Here is a 20000-nt window from a genome sequence, read left to right as displayed (position 1 = left end):
CTAATTATCCGCGTATTTCCTGCACTTTACTAAGCACTTATTCCTTCCCTTGTTTCAAGGTAGCTTAGCCTTTTTGTCTGCTCCTGCTTTTTCTTACTCGCTGTGTAAAATGTTTATCCTCCTCCAGTCCAACACTTGTACATTAAAAATAAATAAATATATAAACAAGTTTGGATGTAAATATTGCAGCAGCACAGAGGCGCTCTCCAGTTGTTTGACTTGCCAACATTTATTATTCATGTAAATTTGCTGCTCAATTAAAGAGACCTGATATCAGGTCTACTTCCTTAAAGCAAAAACCTTTTATTAGAATATAAATGACCTTTTTTGGGGGGGAACAATTGGAGAAGACTCTCGTGTTGCTGGCCTGAACACGTCGTCAAAGACGTTGTATTATTTTGTTGACGTTCCTCCGGGTGTTGCAGTGTTCCTTTAAGTTCCAGCAAGATTACACCAGGACTTCTTTACAAATTCACACTCCACTTAAGGCAGGAAGAATGTGTTAACATTTTCCTTGGCTCCTCAAACAACATCCAAGGCCTTCATTTGTCTGTTGAATAATGCATCCAGATTTCAATTAATCCAAAAAGCACATGTTTGGAGCCCAAGGTCCTGGTGGAAATGCACAATTTCACTACTTCAGCGTTAAGACAAACTCCAATTAAACTAAGAGAGTTCATTAAAATAGGTTCACATGAAAAAAAACAACATCTCACTGGCTGTCAATGTGTCCAATCAGAAGGTTTTTGATGCATATTCTACATATTTTGACCAAAATGGAGAATGGGAGAATGGACGCATTTTGGTGTAAAAAAAAGTAAAGACCTTTAGGTGAAGTTATAACACTGAAACACCCTCAGGAAGAGGTGCTTTAAGACAGTAAAGTAAGTTTCCTACAAGTATCATTATCACTGGAGGACGAGGGCTAGCTAAACATGCTTCACTACACACCGTAGGAGGATACAATAGCTCACCGACGTCACAATGTAAACAAACGCCAATGGGTGGATCTACACCTGACATCCACTGTAATGATACCAAGTACAAGAGCGTATCTAGTCGATACTACTATGATTACATCTATATTTTTTATCATCACAATGATAAATGTTTATGTTTATAAAGTCAGTAAATATGTCCATGGACACATGAGGACTTTGAATATGACCAATGTATGATCCTGTAACTACTTGGTATCACATCCATACCTAAATGTGTGGTATCATCCAAAACTAATGTCAAGTATCAAAGAAGAGAAGAATAAGTGATTATTACATTTGAACAGAAGTGTAGATAGAACATGTTAAAACAGAAAATAACAGTAAATGAACAAGTAGATTAATAATCCATTTTTTACAGTTTGTCCCTCATAATGTGTACAAAATAATAGGTGCATAAATGACACAATATGTTACTGCATAGACTAATTAGGAGTATTTGTTTGTTTACTTACTACTAAAAGACAAGTTGTCACTATTTTATTTAAGGACTAAATGACAATAATAAACATATGTTTCATGTACACTAACATTTGTTGTTACAATAAAGACAATAATGACATTTTTTGTGTTCCCCTTTATTTAGAAAAGTATCCAAATACATTTTGTTGCCAGTAAAAAAAAAATAACGTGTGATTTATTTGTACACTTTTATGAGTGGGGGCCGTTTTAACACCCTGAGAATTTTAGTGGGAATTTATTATTTTTCAAAAACTGTCATTGTTCAAAAAATGTGGAATGAGTCCAAATCTCTGTTGTTATCAATTATTGATCTCTTTGGGGTTCCAATTACTCGGCATCAAAAAACATATTTTAGGGGGAGGGGGTATATATTACATATTTTGCCATAAAAAAAAAAATTTGTGTGTGGAAAATGTCGTTTATTGTCAGCCAAACATAATTTTTCACGGAAATCAACCGATATTGATCGGAACATCCCTCATTTTCGACATTGAAAAAATTGAATTTGACATTTTCTGGTCAACAAATTTTTTTCATTTGTTGTTTTTCAAACCATTTCAGCATGAAAACATTCTCTCAAAAAGGATCAGTACATGTACATTTACCCTAAGATTTGTTGTTACAATAAAGACAATAATGACATTTTTTGTGTTCCCCTTTATTTAGGAAAGTATCTAAAAGTATCCAAATACATTTTGGTGATGTCATGTCTGTGTAATCATGTTTTGTTTTAAGTCATGTTTTGTTTAGTTATTGGACTCTTTAGTTTCTGTCTTTTCACTCCCTTGTCTTGTTTCCATGATTACCCCATTAGTTTCACCTGTTCCACGTTTGGACTCATTGTGCACTCTTGTTTGTCACCATAGCAGCCATTAGTTTTCACCTGTCACGTCACGCACCTGTTTCACGTTTTGAGTCACGCACCTGTTTTCGTTAATCATGTCTGTAGTATTTAAGTTCATTCTTTTCAGTTTGTTGTTCTGACGACCTCACCACATTTATGCTCTGTCCATTCTTTCCATGTCCATTCTTCATGCAACTATTTTTGTCCAAGCCAAGTAAGTTTTTGTTCCATGTTTATAGTCTTTTTGGTTTCATAGTTTATTCTCCGCCACTGTGCGCGCTTTTCGTCTGCACTTTTTTTGATATATTAAAATAAATCATGTACCTTCATTCCCGTCTCGCCCGTGCCAACTTTCCGTTGCATCCCGGAAAAGCAAACACCCAAGATCAAGTCATGACAGGTGACTTATTTTTACACTTTTATGAGTGGGGGCCGTTTTAACACCCTAAGCATTTTAGTGGGATTTTTTTTTTAAACTCATTGTTCAAAAATGTGGAGTGAGTCCAAATCCATGTTTTTTTATTGATCTCTTTGGGGTTCCAATTAATTGACATCAAACTGTCCACTTTGAACATTTTTGGGCGAGGTATATATTGCATATTTAGTATTTTTGCCGTAAAAAACGTTGGGGTTTTTTTGTGGAAAAAGTTGTTTATTGTCAGCCAATCACATAATTGTTCTCAGAAATCAAGCGATACTGATTGGTGGCTGATTGATCGGAGCATCCCTCATTTTCGACATTTTCTGGCCAACTGTTGAAAATAATGTATTTTTTTTTCATTTATTAACCCTTTTCAAATCATTTCAGCATGAAAACATTCTCTCAAAAAGGATCAGTACATGTACCCTAAGATTTTTTGTTACAATAAAGACAATAATGACATTTTTTGTGTTCCCCTTTATTTAGGAAAGTATCTAAAAGTATCCAAATACATTTTTGTCACACCGCGGTGAGGGAAGTCTTGTCTTGGTTTTTTCTGTCTTGTGATTTACATGTTTTATTTTGAAAAGCAACTCCTCTTGTTTCAGATCACGGGTCCTTCCTCTTGTGTCACCAGTCTGACGTCATTCCTGACCCTTGATTGTTTCCACCTGTTTCCCATTACCCTCATGTTCCATATAAGCCCATGCCTCCCCTTGTTCTGTGCCAGATTGTCTCGAGCTTTCGTGCCTGTCTTGTGTTCCATGTCCCTGTTCATGTCCATGCCTTGCCTTGTCCCACGTCTACGTCCTTGCTCCCAGAATATCCCACGCTGTAATTTTGAATTCACTTTTTTTCCTCCCTCAGAGCGACTTTTGTTATTATACCTTTTTCTACCGCAGTGGTGAGTTATAATTTTTCCTTAAAGATTTTTTCCTCAAAGTTTGTTGACTGATTTTTTGTTTTCATTGATTAGAGTAGTTAAGTTTTATAGTCTTTATTTTCTTCTTCCTGTTGGAGCGTTTTTTTTGTTAAAGTATTTTGATAACAGATACGGTGCTAATTATATCGTCCTTATTTTTGTATTTCCTCCTTTTTGGAGTGATTTTCGGTTTTTCCCTTTTGGAACATTTTGTCGATAGTATTTTTGTATTTCATAGTATTTGAATTTACTCGGCTCTGGAGGCTTAAAGAGTTTTTTCAAAATAAAAGCTTTATTTGGAATCACCTCTCTGCATCTGAGTCCCTTCCTCCGTCCAAGCCTGACAATTTTGGTGACTTATTTTTACACTTTTATGAGTGGGGGCCGTTTTAACACCCTAAGCATTTTAGTGGGATTTTTTTTAAAAACTCATTGTTCAAAGTCCAAATCCATGTTTTTTTATTGATCTCTTTGGGGTTCCAATTAATTGGCATCAAGCTGTCCACTTTGAACATTTTTGGGCGAGGTATATATTGCATATTTAGTATTTTTGCCGTTGGTTTTTTTGTGTGGAAAAAGTTGTTTATTGTCAGCCAATCACATAATTGTTCACAGAAATCAACCGATACTGATTGGTGGCTGATTGATCGGAGCATCCCTCATTTTCGACATTTTCTGGCCAACGAATATATCTGTTGAAAATAATGTCTTTTTTTTTCATTTATTAACCCTTTTCAAATCATTTCAGCATGAAAACATTCTCTCAAAAAGGATCAGTACATGTACCCTAAGATTTTTTGTTACAATAAAGACAATAATGACATTTTTTGTGTTCCCCTTTATTTAGGAAAGTATCTAAAAGTATCCAAATACATTTTGGTGATGTCATGTCTGTGTAATCATGTTTTGTTTTAAGTCATGTTTTGTTTAGTTATTGGACTCTTTAGTTTCTGTCTTTTCACTCCCTTGTCTTGTTTCCATGATTACCCCATTAGTTTCACCTGTTCCACGTTTGGACTCATTGTGCACTCTTGTTTGTCACCATAGCAGCCATTAGTTTTCACCTGTCACGTCACGCACCTGTTTCACGTTTTGAGTCACGCACCTGTTTTCGTTAATCATGTCCGTAGTATTTAAGTTCATTCTTTTCAGTTTGTTGTTCTGACGACCTCACCACATTTATGCTCTGTCCATTCTTTCCATGTCCATTCTTCATGCAACTATTTTTGTCCAAGCCAAGTAAGTTTTTGTTCCATGTTTATAGTCTTTTGGTTTCATAGTTTATTCTCCGCCACTGTGCGAGCTTTTCGTTTGCACTTTTTTTGATATATTAAAATAAATCATGTACCTTCATTCCCGTCTCGCCCGTGCCAACTTTCCGTTGCATCCCGGAAAAGCAAACACCCAAGATCAAGTCATGACAGGTGACTTATTTTTACACTTTTATGAGTGGGGGCCGTTTTAACACCCTAAGCATTTTAGTGGGATTTTTTTTTTTAAACTCATTCTTCAAAAATGTGGAGTGAGTCCAAATCCATGTTTTTTTTATTGATCTCTTTGGGGTTCCAATTACTTGGCATCAAACTGTCCACTTTGAACATTTTTGGGCGAGGTATATATTGCATATTTAGTATTTTTGCCGTAAAAAACTTTGTTTTTTGTTTTTTGTGGAAAAAGTTGTTTATTGTCAGCCAATCACATAATTGTTCACAGAAATCAACCGATACTGATTGGTGGCTGATTGATCGGAGCATCCCTCATTTTCGACATTTTCTGGCCAACTGTTGAAAATAATGTCTTTTTTTTTCATTTATTAACCCTTTTCAAACCATTTCAGCATGAAAACATTCTCTCAAAAAGGATCAGTACATTTACCCTAAGATTTTTTGTTACAATAAAGACAATAATGACATTTTTTGTGTTCCCCTTTATTTAGGAAAGTATCGAAAAGTATCCAAATACATTTTTGTCACACTGCGGTGAGGGAAGTCTTGTCTTGGTTTTTTCTGTCTTGTGATTTACATGTTTTATTTTGAAAAGCAACTCCTCTTGTTTCAGATCACGGGTCCTTCCTCTTGTGTCACCAGTCTGACGTCATTCCTGACCCTTGATTGTTTCCACCTGTTTCCCATTACCCTCATGTTCCATATAAGCCCATGCCTCCCCTTGTTCTGTGCCAGATTGTCTCGAGCTTTCGTGCCTGTCTTGTGTTCCATGTCCCTGTTCATGTCCATGCCTTGCCTTGTCCCACGTCTACGTCCTTGCTCCCAGAATATCCCACGCTGTAATTTTGAATTCACTTTTTTCCTCCCTCAGAGCAACTTTTGTTATTATACCTTTTTCTACCGCAGTGGTGAGTTATAATTTTTCCTTAAAGATTTTTTCCTCAAAGTTTGTTGACTGATTTTTTGTTTTCATTGATTAGAGTAGTTAAGTTTTATAGTCTTTATTTTCTTCCTCCTGTTGGAGCGTTTTTTTTGTTAAAGTATTTTGATAACAGATACGGTGCTAATTATATCGTCCTTATTTTTGTATTTCCTCCTTTTTGGAGTGATTTTCGGTTTTTCCCTTTTGGAACATTTTGTCGATAGTATTTTTGTATTTCATAGTATTTGAATTTACTCGGCTCTGGAGGCTTAAAGAGTTTTTTCAAAATAAAAGCTTTATTTGGAATCACCTCTCTGCATCTGAGTCCCTTCCTCCGTCCAAGCCTGACAATTTTGGTGACTTATTTTTACACTTTTATGAGTGGGGGCCGTTTTAACACCCTAAGCATTTTAGTGGGATTTTTTTTTAAAAACTCATTGTTCAAAAATGTGGAGTGAGTCCAAATCCATGTTTTTTTATTGATCTCTTTGGGGTTCCAATTAATTGGCATCAAGCTGTCCACTTTGAACATTTTTGGGCGAGATATATATTGCATATTTAGTATTTTTGCCGTTGTTTTTTTTGTGTGGAAAAAGTTGTTTATTGTCAGCCAATCACATAATTGTTCACAGAAATCAACCGATACTGATTGGTGGCTGATTGATCGGAGCATCCCTCATTTTCGACATCAACGAATATCCATCCATCCATCCATTTTCTACCGCTTATTCCCCTTTTTAAATCATTTCAGCATGAAAACATTCTCTCAAAAAGGATCACTTTTTAGTTCCACTTCATTGAACAGAAATGGTCTTATAGAGCTGATACAGCTCTGGTATCAGATCTCAGCAGATTGTGTACCTAATGAAGAGGCCACCGGGTTCATGAATATGTATGAGGTAGACACACCCACCTGTGATGTAACACGTCACCAGGCGGTTCTCCAGCGAAACGTCCGCGTCCGTGGTCGTCATGGAGACGATCACCTCCCCGGGACGGCCGTTCTCCACCACCGAGCCGCGGTACGTGTCCCGGGAGAACCTGGGCGGGTTGTCGTTCTCGTCCGTCACCGTCACTTCCACCAGGACGCTGGACGAGAGCTTGGCGTCGCCGCCGTGGTCGCTGGCGAGCACGTGGAAGCGGTAGACCCTCGAAGCCTCGCAGTCGGCCTCCTGCACCGTCACAATCCAGCCGGTGTCGCCGTCGATGGAGAAGACTTGGGTGATGTTGGTGGTGGTGTCGTCAGGCAGACGCTCCAGGCTGTAGGTCACCAGACCGTTGGTGTCGGTGTCCGGGTCATTGGCAGTCACCTATTCTCCGAAGAAAGTTAGAAAGTTTGACATGGTAGAAAACCTCGGTTGTGGTGAGTTGGGTATCTTCGTACCTGAATGACGGTGGTTCCAGTCGGCATGTTCTCAGCCAAGTAGGCCCTGTAAGGGTTAGCATCGAACACCGGCTGGTTGTCGTTGACATCCTGAACCTGGATGCTGACCGACACCAGCGACGCCACGTCGGTGCCGTTGTGGTTGCCCTGTGCCAGCACATCTATCTGGTACCATTTGGTCCTTTCGTGGTCCATGTGTTTCTGCAGAAGCAGAGTTCCACTTTCTTTGTCCAAGCTGAACACTTTGTCCTTGTTGCTTTCCACCGTGTTGCCGTTGACCAGGCTGTAAATGAGCGGCGTGTCCGACTTGGCTCTTACAGAGCCGATCTCTGTCCCGACGGGACTGTCCTCGGCGGCTGAGAAACTGTAGAGGGGCTCTGAGAATTTTGGGAGCGGGACTTCGGGAGGGAGCACCTTGACCTGAACGGGGACGGTGGAGTTGTAGAACGGCAGGTTGCCGTCGCGAGCCTTCACTTTAAAGTTGAAGATCTTGTTCTCCATGCCGACCAGGCTCTCTTTGACGCTGACGATGCCGGTGAAAGGGTTGATCTCGATGATGTCTTCGGTCGCCTCATCCACGGTGTAGGTGATGTCGGCGTTCTTGCCGTTGTCCGCGTCGTAAGCCATAATCTGAATGACCGGCGAGCCTTTGTTGACGGTGGACTGAATAGAAACTTGGTACTCGGACGCTTTGAACTGCGGCACGTTGTCGTTATCGTCAGTGAGAATGATCTTGACCGTGCAAAAGGCGACTTTACCGCCTCCGTCTTTGGCCATCACTTTAATAGCTATGACTCTCTGCTCGGGGTTTTCTCGGTCTAGCGGCTGTGTCGTGACGATCTGACCGTTGTCGTCAATGGCAAACTTCTCATCTGCCAGCTTGTTGATGATGGTGTAGTCCACGCTGCCGTAAGCCCCGTCGTCGGGGTCGATGGCAGCCAGGCGGATCACGCGTGTGCCGACTTCAGCGTTCTCCGCCAGCTCGGCCTCGTAGAGGTTTTGTTTGAAGTAAGGACTGTGTCTGTTGCTGTTTATCATGTCAATGTTGACCGGTGCGCTCTTCTGAAACACGCCGTCAGACACCGCCACGGTCAGGTTATAGTAGGCGTCCAGGTTTTTCCTGCAGACGTTGGCGAAGGAGATTATCCCGGAGGATTCGTTTATACGGAAGTAGCGGCCTACATTTCCTGCGAGGATTTTGTATCTGAGGTGATTGGCGTCACTGACATCCGGATCGGACGCTTGGATTTTGATGACAATGTGGCCGCACTTTGCCGTTTCATCGAGTGTGGCTTCAAAATGAGAGCTCACGAAATGCGGGGGATTGTCGTTCACGTCGGTGACATTTACAAAGACATTTGTCTCGCCGCTGAGGGGGAGCGTCCCGTTGTCGACAACCTTGACTTTCAATTGGAAGTGACTGGTGCTTTCATGGTCTAGCACCTGTTTTGTGAAAATCAGTCCGCTGTGACGGTCTACGCCAAAATAATCAGTTTCACGCCCTTCTAGTCTCACTATCTGGAAAGTCAGGTCTTTATTTCGGCCAGAGTCCAAGTCAGAGGCTGAAAGCTGCAGAACTGAGGAGCCGACAGGAAGGCCCTCCGCAATGCTGGCGCTGTACTTTGGCTCTGAGAAGAAGGGGGCGTTGTCGTTCACATCTTCAACTTCTACCTCGATGGAAGCCTCGGAAAACGCTCCGGTCACAGAATCGGTAGCTCGCACTGTCAGCACGTGCATTGTCTGGCTTTCGTAGTCCAGCGTGTTGCTAACAGTCAGAGCGCCTGTTTTGAAATCGATATGGAAGTGCTTTGAGGCGTTTTCCTCCACCAGGTTGTAAATCAGTCGATAGCCTTCAGGGTTTCTGGCCTGCACGTGTAAGATGGTGGTGAACGGAGGAACGTTTTCAGGCACTTTCAGCGGGTACAAAAGAGTTTGGAAAACTGGGTTGGTTCTGTTCCTCACTTGAACACTGAGCTGTGCCTCAGTCTTGTGACTCGGATCCCCTTCGTCTAAGGCCAGGACCGTCAAGACGTACTTACTCAGCACTTCAAAATCAAGAGGTCTTTGGAGGGAAATATCACCTATGTCTGGATCAATCCTGAAGAGGTCGTAGTCCTCCTCCAGTGAGTACACAATGGATCCGTTTTCACCCAGATCTCGGTCGATGGCAGTTGCCTGATACAGAACGTCCCCTGGTTCTGCATCTTCAGATATCATCATTGAGAAGGGCAGGTTGAGGAACTGAGGCGAGTTGTCGTTGACGTCGTCGATGAATACCTTGACCAAGGTGGTGGCTGTTCTTGGAGTATCTCTCATGTCTTGTAGCATCACCACAAGGTCATAAACGTCTTTGTCCTCCCGGTCAAAGGGCACACCGGTGGTTTCCACGATGCCGGAAGTGCGGGAGATTGCAAACCTCCCCGAGGGGTTCAAAACGGAGTACAGCAGAGGCTCGTTGAAAGAACAACCGATGGGTTTGAGGGCAGCTAATGTTTTCACCGTGTTTAGATTTTCCGAAACACTTGCCGAGTACATTTTTTGCTCAAAACCAAGACCGCTTTCGGTCACGTTGGTTACATTCACCCGGACAGTGGCTGAGTCTCTCTGGAGGCCATCAGAGGCTCGGACAAGCAGCTGGTAAGAGTGTTGAAAACCGGACACATTGCTCACGGAGATGACTCCGGTGGCGGGGTGGATGGTAAAAGCGTTGTTCAGATTCCCTTCAGTAATGCTGTACGACACTGAAGAGTCGGCGTCATGGGCCGTGACGCGCAGCACCTCTGTATCCCGGACAGGCGGGGAGATGATGGATTGCTCATAGATGGCGCTGGCGAATTGTGGCGGGCAGTCATTCAGGTTCAGGACGCGCACCGTGACCTTGACGGGCTCCGCTGCGTTCAGCGATGGCTCCCCCGAGTCCTTGGCCCGCACGCTGAAGTGATACTCTGCCTGGCTTTCAAAGTCGAGCGGGGCAATCAGTGAGATGGTACCCGTGCTAGCGTCTATCTTGAACACTTCCGCGGCCTCTGCTTCCACGATCTGATAGACGAGCAAGGCATTTTCATCTTGGTCGACATCAGAAGCCTGAATGACCAGAGGGGTGTTGACGTCCCCTAGAACCATGCTATTGACATGTGCTGCCTCACTTATCTGACCCACATACTCTTTCTGCCCAAAAATGGGAGCGTTGTCGTTCTCGTCTAACACGTAGACATAAACCACGGTCATGGACGAGGCACCAAAGCTGGTGGAAGCAGAAACTTTGAGCTTGTAGGAGGAGCATGTTTCAAAATCCAGGTGCTCTTGAATGGATATCAAGCCCGTGTATTTGTTGATATGGAACGTTCCGTCTGGATCCCCACTTTCTATCCCATAGTGAACCGTGGCCGGGCTGGAGGCAGAGATGGTGAGGACCGACGTCCCCAAACTGCTCAGCTCGCTGACCTCGGCCAAATATTCGTCTGTGGAGAAGGCGGGCGGGGTGTGGTCCGAGATGCGGATGTTGACGTGGACGGAGCAGATGTCACTACGCTGGGGAAAGCCCTGGTCGGTCGCCTTGACCGTGAGGTGGTACTGGTCCTGATGCTGGAGTTCCTCGGGTTTGGAAACAGTGATGGAGCCGAGCACTTGATCTATGGAGAACATGTTGTTGATGTTTCCTGCGGAGAGAATAAAGTAATTACTCAAACGTAGAAAGGATCAGTTTCAGACATTCACAAAAGCTTGAGTCCTCGCTTTAGTCTACTTCCTGGAGCTTCATGTTCCCTTGCTGTAGATGTATATATATATATATATATATATATAAATATGCGATTCAAGAACTCCTTCATTCCACACTCCATCCAGCTGTATAATCACTCGCCATACAGCAATAGATGATATCTGCCTATTACCTGACACCTGACATGTTAGCTACTTCTCTTTCTTTATAATGTCTATTTTCTATTTCCTGCTGGATCTACTCTCTATTTTATGCTTCTGCTGTCACATATACTGTATATACTCAGTGTTTCCCACAGGACAGGCATCTATTTGTGGTGGTGTGGTCGGAGGGCGGGGGGTGGCGGCGGCAGCGGCGATGACCAAGAAGAACGCGGAGTTGGAATATAATTACAACATTTTATGTACATATTTATATACAGATTTGAACAATTAGTGATTCACTGAAATATATTTATTAATTGTGGTTCTTACAAAAAATATATCTTATAAAATATAAAAGCTAAAATGTCTCTTAAAGCTCTGCCCCTTTAATTAGTGAATACTAAATAATTTAACTTTAGCCTACTACTACAACCATATTATTTACCAGCAACATGAAGTGAAACAGAGGCAGAGGTGTCCTGCCACAGTCAGTCAGTCAACCTCCTCCTCCTCCTCCTGCTGCTGCTGAACAGGTCGCACCTGTGGTCCGGACTGTAGGCCTACCTCCTCTCCAAGTCCAGCCCTTTTCGGCCGTTGAAAATATTTTTCTATACTCATCTGTGTGAAGGAGTGAACATCCAACATTAGAATGTATTACTAACGAGCAGAAGCGCTCTATGTACAGTGCCGTCTAACCAGCAGCTCAACACATGCAGGGTTCAACGTTAAGGTTTTTTTCTACTTGCCCGACTTCTCAAATCTACTTTCCCCAATATTTTTACTTGTCCTGCCTAGGTTTTTTTCTGGCTGTGTAGTGCTCATGGCTTATATCTTACTAAAATCCTTCCTGTTGACTACTTACAACACTACACAGTATTTATTATTATTATTATTATTATTATTATCTATAATTACATTTAAATGGCATTGCATACATGTAAAATTAAATGCTATTTCACATTATTTGACCAGTAGCAGTTACACCCATCTGAACAGGTCAGCCACATGTTTAAAGCCCGATCACAGTTGAAATCTTGAAATGAAGGGCCTTTAATGGCCAAAACATTAACCTGGACAACATTTTAACAGCTGCTTGGCTCAGATTTTATTATTTTCATTGCATTCACGTGCTGCAGTGGACAGTGGACAATTTAGCTTCAGTCCATGTGTGTTCATCAGGGGCGCCGCTAGGGATTTTGGGCCCCATGAAAATAATCTTTACAGGGCCCCCAACACAGCGACAACATTTTTTGATGCTATTTTACATACAGTTATGCATTTTAATGGTATTTTTGACTATCATTACCATATTTTTAAAAGAAGAACAGCATCACAGTTGACATGTACAGCAGGGGAAGAACTGAGCACTCTGAATACAATGGAATTCATTTTGAGTCATTTATTTGCTGCACCACTAATTCTTAAATTGGAAATAAACTCTTATTGAATAAGAACAGCTTGATAAATGTTTGACTGGATTGATTATTTAACTAATATAGCAGTAAAATGTAAAAATCCAGAGTTTTCTTGAGCTAGCTTATTACCACAGACAGGGACAAAGTTAATATGCATAACTTTCCACCACAACTAACAAACCCACCTTTTTTTTTGGAAATATTAGGTGACATATTGTCGACCCTTCAACTCCTTCTCTCTTATTTTCTTTTCCTTTCTTTTTTGGCTGCCTGATTTTTGAGGCATACTGCTGTCTCCTCTGCTTTGCCGCTGTCTGTGACAAATCGCAGGTGCGCTACCTGCAGCTGATCCAGTCGGACTGAATCATTTTACGTAAATAGAGGGGGAGGAGGGAGGGCCCTGCAGGGGTTGATGCTTCCAAAACAAATAAAGGTATTGTTACCAGGACATGGAAAATAAAACATATGTGATTATATGTTAGTTAATAACTTAGTGTCATTATTTTTCTATATTATAATTTCATCATAATTAGGGGCCTCTCTGGGCCCCCCTCCATCATGGGCCCCTAGAATCCGTCTCCTTTACCCCCCCCGTCAGTAAAACGCTCGGTGAAATCGTGGATTAACGTTAAATATATGACGAGCTGCGAGCGATGCAGCTATAACCTATCTACTTATAACCTATATTACCCTCGTATTTTGATCCCGTCCGTCCGTCCCTCTTCTTCTTCTTCTTCTGGCCCACCAGGTGAATTAAGTGCTATTGGCGGAGTTACAATGCTACCGCCACCTACTGCACCGGAGTTGTAACTACAAGCAACATTCACAGACAGTCCCATTGCTTTTATGAGCGGTCGAGCGAGTCAAAAGCCGAAAAATCCATTTGTGGCGGACGTAATTCTTTCGTGGCGGGCCGCCACAAATAAATGAATGTGTGGGAAACACTGATACTGTAATATTGTACATGGTCATTGGTATATATTGTATATATGTTATAGACATAATATATCTGTATACATATTATTCTGTACACATATTATGTATATATTCGTATATATGTTAGATTTTTTATCGCTATATTAGTCTATTTATACCTGCATTGTCCTTTCCATCCTTACACTTTCCATCATTGTAACTGAGCTACTGTCTAACTCTAAGTCTATATATATATATATATATATTAGAGATGCGCGGATAGGCAATTATTTCATCCGCAACCGTATCACAAAAGTCGTCAACCATCCGCATCCACCCGAACTAACATTTAATCAGAACCGCACCCGCCCGCACCCGCCCGTTGTTATATATCTAATATAGACGATGCAAGGCATTAGTGAGGTTATAAAGCTTTTGCCTGTTAAAGAAAGGAGACTGATCCAATGCAGCACAGACATTCAATGCGTGCCACGCTGTCACGGCCCAGACGCACACCAGTGCGCAATCATCTGGGAGCCGCGCTGAGCGCACCTCCAAGCGCGTGGAGGTGTGATGTCCCTCGCACCCGCGGCGGCTCCACCCGGGCTCGCGACCGAGGCTTCAGTGCGCACCACGGCGGCCATCCTACTCGTCGCGGCCTAGCCCTCGCGGCTCTCGCTGCAGGCGACGGCCGGGTATGGGCCCGACGCTCCAGCGCCATCCATTTTCAGGGCTAGTTGATTCGGCAGGTGGGTTGTTACACACTCCTTAGCGGGTTCCGACTTCCATGGCCACCGTCCTGCTGTCTATATCAACCAACACCTTTTCTGGGGTCTGATGAGCGTCGGCATCGGGCGCCTTAACCCGGCGTTTGGTTCATCCCGCAGCGCCAGTTCTGCTTACCAAAAGTGGCCCACTCGGCTCACCAGGGTGAGCCCCACCCCTTTCGTGAGCGCACTGCGCGCGGAGTGACCCCTGTTACGCGCCCCCGGCTACGGGGGTGGCGGGCAGGTAAGCTGCTTACCTACTGCGCGTGACGCCGGCCGCAGCGAAGGCGGACGAGGCGGGGTGTCGGTGCGGTGGGCGCGGTGGTGACCCTGGACGTGCGTCGGGCCCTTCTCGCGGATCACCTCAGCTACGGCCCCTTCCCCCTCTCGGGGGAAGGGGCCTCGGTCCCGGACCCCGGCGAGGCGTCCCTTCTCCGCTCCGTAAAAGTGTCCATCTCTTTTTTTCTTCTTCTTCTGTTGTGGCATATGCTGCAGGTGCCTGCTCGTTTTTCGTATGTGGGTAACAACATTTAACTATGTATATATATTTCCCAATTGGTTTAACTGCCACCCGCCTGAATCTATTTAAAAAAAAAAATTTTTTTATTTCAACCGCCCGACCCGACCCGCGGATAAAATCAATTTTTTTTTTATTTCAACCGCCCGACCCAACCCGCGGATAAAATCTAATTTTTTTTTATTTCAACCGCCCGACCCGACCCGTGGATAAAATCTAATTTTTTTTTATTTCAACCGCCCGACCCGACCCGCAGATAAAACCAATGTTTTTTTTTCAACCGCCCAACCCGACCCGCGGATAAAATCTAATTTTTTTTTATTTCAACCGCCCGACCCGACCCGCGGATAAAATCTAATTTTTTTTTATTTCAACCGCCCGACCCGACCCGCGGATAAAATACTTTTTTTTTTATTTCAACCGCCCGACCCGACGATAAAATCTAATTTTTTTTTATTTCAACCGCCCGACCCGACCCGCGGATAAAATCTAATTTTTTTTAATTTCAACCGCCCGACCCGACCCGCGGATAAAATCAGTTTTTTTTTTATTTCAACCGCCCGACCCGACCCGCGGATAAAATCTAATTTTTTTTTAATTTCAACCGCCCGACCCGACCCGCGGATAAAATCAATTTTTTTTTTTATTTCAACCGCCCGACCCGACCCGCGGATAAAATCTAATTTTTTTTTATTTCAACCGCCCGACCCGACCCGCAGATAAAACCAATGTTTTTTTTTCAACCGCCCGACCCGACCCGCGGATAAAATCAATTTTTTTTTTATTTCAACCGCCCGACCCGACCCGCGGATAAAATCAATTTTTTTTTTATTTCAACCGCCCGACCCGACGATGAAATCAAATTTTTTTTTATTTCAACCGCCCGACCCGACCCGCGGATAAAATCTAATTTTTTTTTATTTCAACCGCCCGACCCGACCCGCGGATAAAATCAGTTTTTTTTTTATTTCAACCGCCCGACCCGACCCGCGGATAAAATGTAATTTTTTTTTCATTTCAACTGCCCGACCCGGGGATAAAATCAATTTTTTTTTTTTTTCAACCGCCCGACCCGACCCGCGGATAAAATCTAATTTTTTTTTATTTCAACCGCCCGACCCGACCCGCGGATAAAATCTAATTTTTTTTTATTTCAACCGCCCGACCCGACCCGCGGATAAAATCAATTTTTTTTATTTATTTCAACCGCCCGACCCGACGATAAAATCAAATTTTTTTTTATTTCAACCGCCCGACCCGACCCGCGGATAAAATCTAATTTTTTTTTATTTCAACCGCCCGACCCGACCCGCGGATAAAATCTAATTTTTTTTTATTTCAACCGCCCGACCCGACCCGCGGATAAAATCTAATTTTTTTTTATTTCAACCGCCCGACCCGACCCGCGGATAAAATCAATTTTTTTTTTATTTCAACCGCCCGACCCGACCCGCGGATAAAATCAAATTTTTTTTTTTTTTCAACCGCCCGACCCGACGATAAAATCTAATTTTTTTTTATTTCAACCGCCCGACCCGACCCGCGGATAAAATCTAATTTTTTTTTATTTCAACCGCCCGACCCGACCCGCGGATAAAATCTAATTTTTTTTTATTTCAACCGTCCGACCCGACCCGCGGATAAAATCAATTTTTTTTTTTATTTCAACCGCCCGACCCGACCCGCGGATAAAATCTAATTTTTTTTTATTTCAACCGCCCGACCCGACCCGCGGATAAAATCTTTTTTTTTTTTTTTTTAACCGCCCGACCCGACCCGCGGATAAAATCTAATTTTTTTTTATTTCAACTGCCCGACCCGACCCGCGGATAAAATCTAATTTTTTTTTATTTCAACCGCCCGACCCGACCCGCGGATAAAATCAATTTTTTTTTTATTTCAACCGCCCGACCCGACCCGCGGATAAAATCAATTTTTTTTTTATTTCAACCGCCCGACCCGACCTGCGGATAAAATCTAATTTTTTTTTATTTCAACCGCCCGACCCGACCCGCGGATAAAATCAATTTTTTTTTTTATTTCAACCGCCCGACCCGACCCGCGGATAAAATCTAATTTTTTTTTATTTCAACTGCCCGACCCGACCCGCGGATAAAATCTAATTTTTTTTTATTTCAACCGCCCGACCCGACCCGCGGATAAAATCAAATTTTTTTTTTTATTTCAACCGCCCGACCCGACGATAAAATCTAATTTTTTTTAATTTCAACTGCCCGACCCGACCCGCGGATAAAATCAAATTTTTTTTTATTTCAACCGCCCGACCCGACCCGCGGATAAAATCTAATTTTTTTTAATTTCAACCGCCCGACCCGACCCGCGGATAAAATCTAATTTTTTTTTATTTCAACCGCCCGACCCGACCCGCGGATAAAATCTAATTTTTTTTAATTTCAACCGCCCGACCCGACCCGCGGATAAAATCAATTTTTTTTTTATTTCAACCGCCCGACCCGACGATAAAATCTAATTTTTTTTTATTTCAACCGCCCGACCCGACCCGCGGATAAAATCAAATTTTTTTTTATTTCAACCGCCCGACCCGACGATAAAATCTAATTTTTTTTTATTTCAACCGCCCGACCCGACCCGCGGATAAAATCTAATTTTTTTTTATTTCAACCGCCCGACCCGACCCGCGGATAAAATCAAATTTTTTTTAATTTCAACCGCCCGACCCGACCCGCGGATAAAATCAATTTTTTTTTTATTTCAACCGCCCGACCCGCGGATAATCCGCGGACTCCGCGGTTGAGTCCGCAAACCGCGCATCTCTAATATATATATATATAGTTAGTTACTTTATGGTTACATGCAGCCCCCGGCCTAATTTGTTTCGCCCTATGTGGGCTCCGGGTCCAAAGGTTTGGACACCACTGATATGTATAAGAACTAAAGGACTCTTTACTTCTGAAACGGGGGATTCCTAATAATTGCTTGTTTTTCTTTGAAATTTTTGTTGCATAAATTGCTGATGGTTAATTTAGAGGATGAAGAAAAAAAGGAAAATGACGGCTCTTTCTTCCGCGCTCTTTTTTTTCTCTCCTTTCATTGCTTTGGGAGCAACTGCAGCGCCAACAAGAAACGGAGCGGAGACGGATGACACATAAATCACACGGGCCGACGGTAAGCTTCCGCGGGAGTCGTGATCATGTGGCGTGCTCTGCTCTGCTCGCAGGCGATCAGCGGCGTCGGAGGGATGATAGACAAATCCCTGCCAAGCTCCAGATTTCTCTCTGCCGTGTTCAGCGCGGGCCGCAAATAAAACAATGGAACAAAAAAAGGAGAGCTTTCTCCTCACCTGAATGCAGCGAGTACGTGACGGCGGCGTTGCTGCCCGCGTCGCCGTCCAAGGCCTTGACCCGTACCACCTCGGAACCCGCCGGGGCCAGGTTGGAGATGGTGGCCGGGTAGCGGGGGCTGAGGAAGGCGGGCGCGTGGTCGTTACAGTCCTCCACGTGAACGATCACCTTCACAAAGTTCCGTTTCACGGGCATCTCCTGGTCACGCACCTGAATGCAGCATCACACATGAGTGCAGTAGTTAATGAAGTACCCTGAATGCAGCATCACACATGAGTGCCGTAGTTCATGAAGTACCCTGAATGCAGCATCACACATAAGTGCAGTAGTTAATGAAGTACCCTGAATGCAGCATCACACATAAGTGCAGTAGTTAATGAAGTACCCTGAATGCAGCATCACACATGAGTGCAGTAGTTAATGAAGTACCCTGAATGCAGCATCACACATGAGTGCAGTAGTTCATGAAGTACCCTGAATGCAGCATCACACATGAGTGCAGTAGTTAATGAAGTACCCTGAATGCAGCATCACACATGAGTGCAGTAGTTCATGAAGTACCCTGAATGCAGCATCACACATGAGTGCAGTAGTTAATGAAGGACCCTGAATGCAGCATCACACACGAGTGCAGTAGTTAATGAAGTACCCTGAATGCAGCATCACACATGAGTGCAGTAGTTCATGAAGTACCCTGAATGCAGCATCACACATGAGTGCAGTAGTTCATGAAGTACCCTGAATGCAGCATCACACATGAGTGCAGTAGTTCATGAAGTACCCTGAATGCAGCATCACACATGAGTGCAGTAGTTCATGAAGGACCCTGAATGCAGCATCACACATGAGTGCAGTAGTTAATGAAGTACCCTGAATGCAGCATCACACATGAGTGCAGTAGTTCATGAAGTACCCTGAATGCAGCATCACACATGAGTGCAGTAGTTCATGAAGTACCCTGAATGCAGCATCACACATGAGTGCAGTAGTTCATGAAGTACCCTGAATGCAGCATCACACATGAGTGCAGTAGTTCATGAAGTACCCTGAATGCAGCATCACACATGAGTGCAGTAGTTCATGAAGTACCCTGAATGCAGCATCACACATGAGTGCAGTAGTTAATGAAGTACCCTGAATGCAGCATCACACATGAGTGCCGTAGTTCATGAAGTACCCTGAATGCAGCATCACACATGAGTGCAGTAGTTAATGAAGTACCCTGAATGCAGCATCACACATGAGTGCAGTTGTTAATGAAGTACCCTGAATGCAGCATCACACATGAGTGCAGTAGTTAATGAAGTACCCTGAATGCAGCATCACACATGAGTGCAGTAGTTCATGAAGTACCCTGAATGCAGCATCACACATGAGTGCAGTAGTTCATGAAGTACCCCGAATGCAGCATCACACATGAGTGCAGTAGTTAATGAAGTACCCTGAATGCAGCATCACACATGAGTGCAGTAGTTCATGAAGTACCCTGAATGCAGCATCACACATGAGTGCAGTAGTTAATGAAGTACCCTGAATGCAGCATCGCACATGAGTGCAGTAGTTAATGAAGTACCCTGAATGCAGCATCGCACATGAGTGCAGTAGTTCATGAAGTACCCTGAATGCAGCATCACACATGAGTGCAGTAGTTCATGAAGTACCCTGAATGCAGCATCACACATGAGTGCAGTAGTTCATGAAGTACCCTGAATGCAGCATCACACATGAGTGCAGTAGTTCATGAAGGACCCTGAATGCAGCATCACACATGAGTGCAGTAGTTCATGAAGTACCCTGAATG

General features: G+C 43.3%; 1 protein-coding gene across 1 annotated transcript in view; it reads right to left on the bottom strand.

The window, feature by feature from the left end:
- Positions 1–20000, bottom strand: part of fat2 (FAT atypical cadherin 2) — a 232208-nt gene that overhangs the window by 106454 nt on the left and 105754 nt on the right. The window contains exons 10-12 of the mRNA XM_061976515.2: positions 18199–18409; positions 7399–11057; positions 6928–7324 (exon numbers count right to left, since the gene is read on the bottom strand). Of these exons, the coding sequence (XP_061832499.1) occupies positions 6928–7324; positions 7399–11057; positions 18199–18409 (4267 nt within the window). The remainder of the gene's footprint in view (positions 1–6927; positions 7325–7398; positions 11058–18198; positions 18410–20000) is intronic.

Source organism: Nerophis lumbriciformis, linkage group LG16 (genome assembly GCF_033978685.3).
Source record: "Nerophis lumbriciformis linkage group LG16, RoL_Nlum_v2.1, whole genome shotgun sequence".
In the NCBI taxonomy this organism is placed as follows: domain Eukaryota; kingdom Metazoa; phylum Chordata; class Actinopteri; order Syngnathiformes; family Syngnathidae; genus Nerophis; species Nerophis lumbriciformis.
This window is presented reverse-complemented; position numbering and strand designations above follow the sequence as displayed.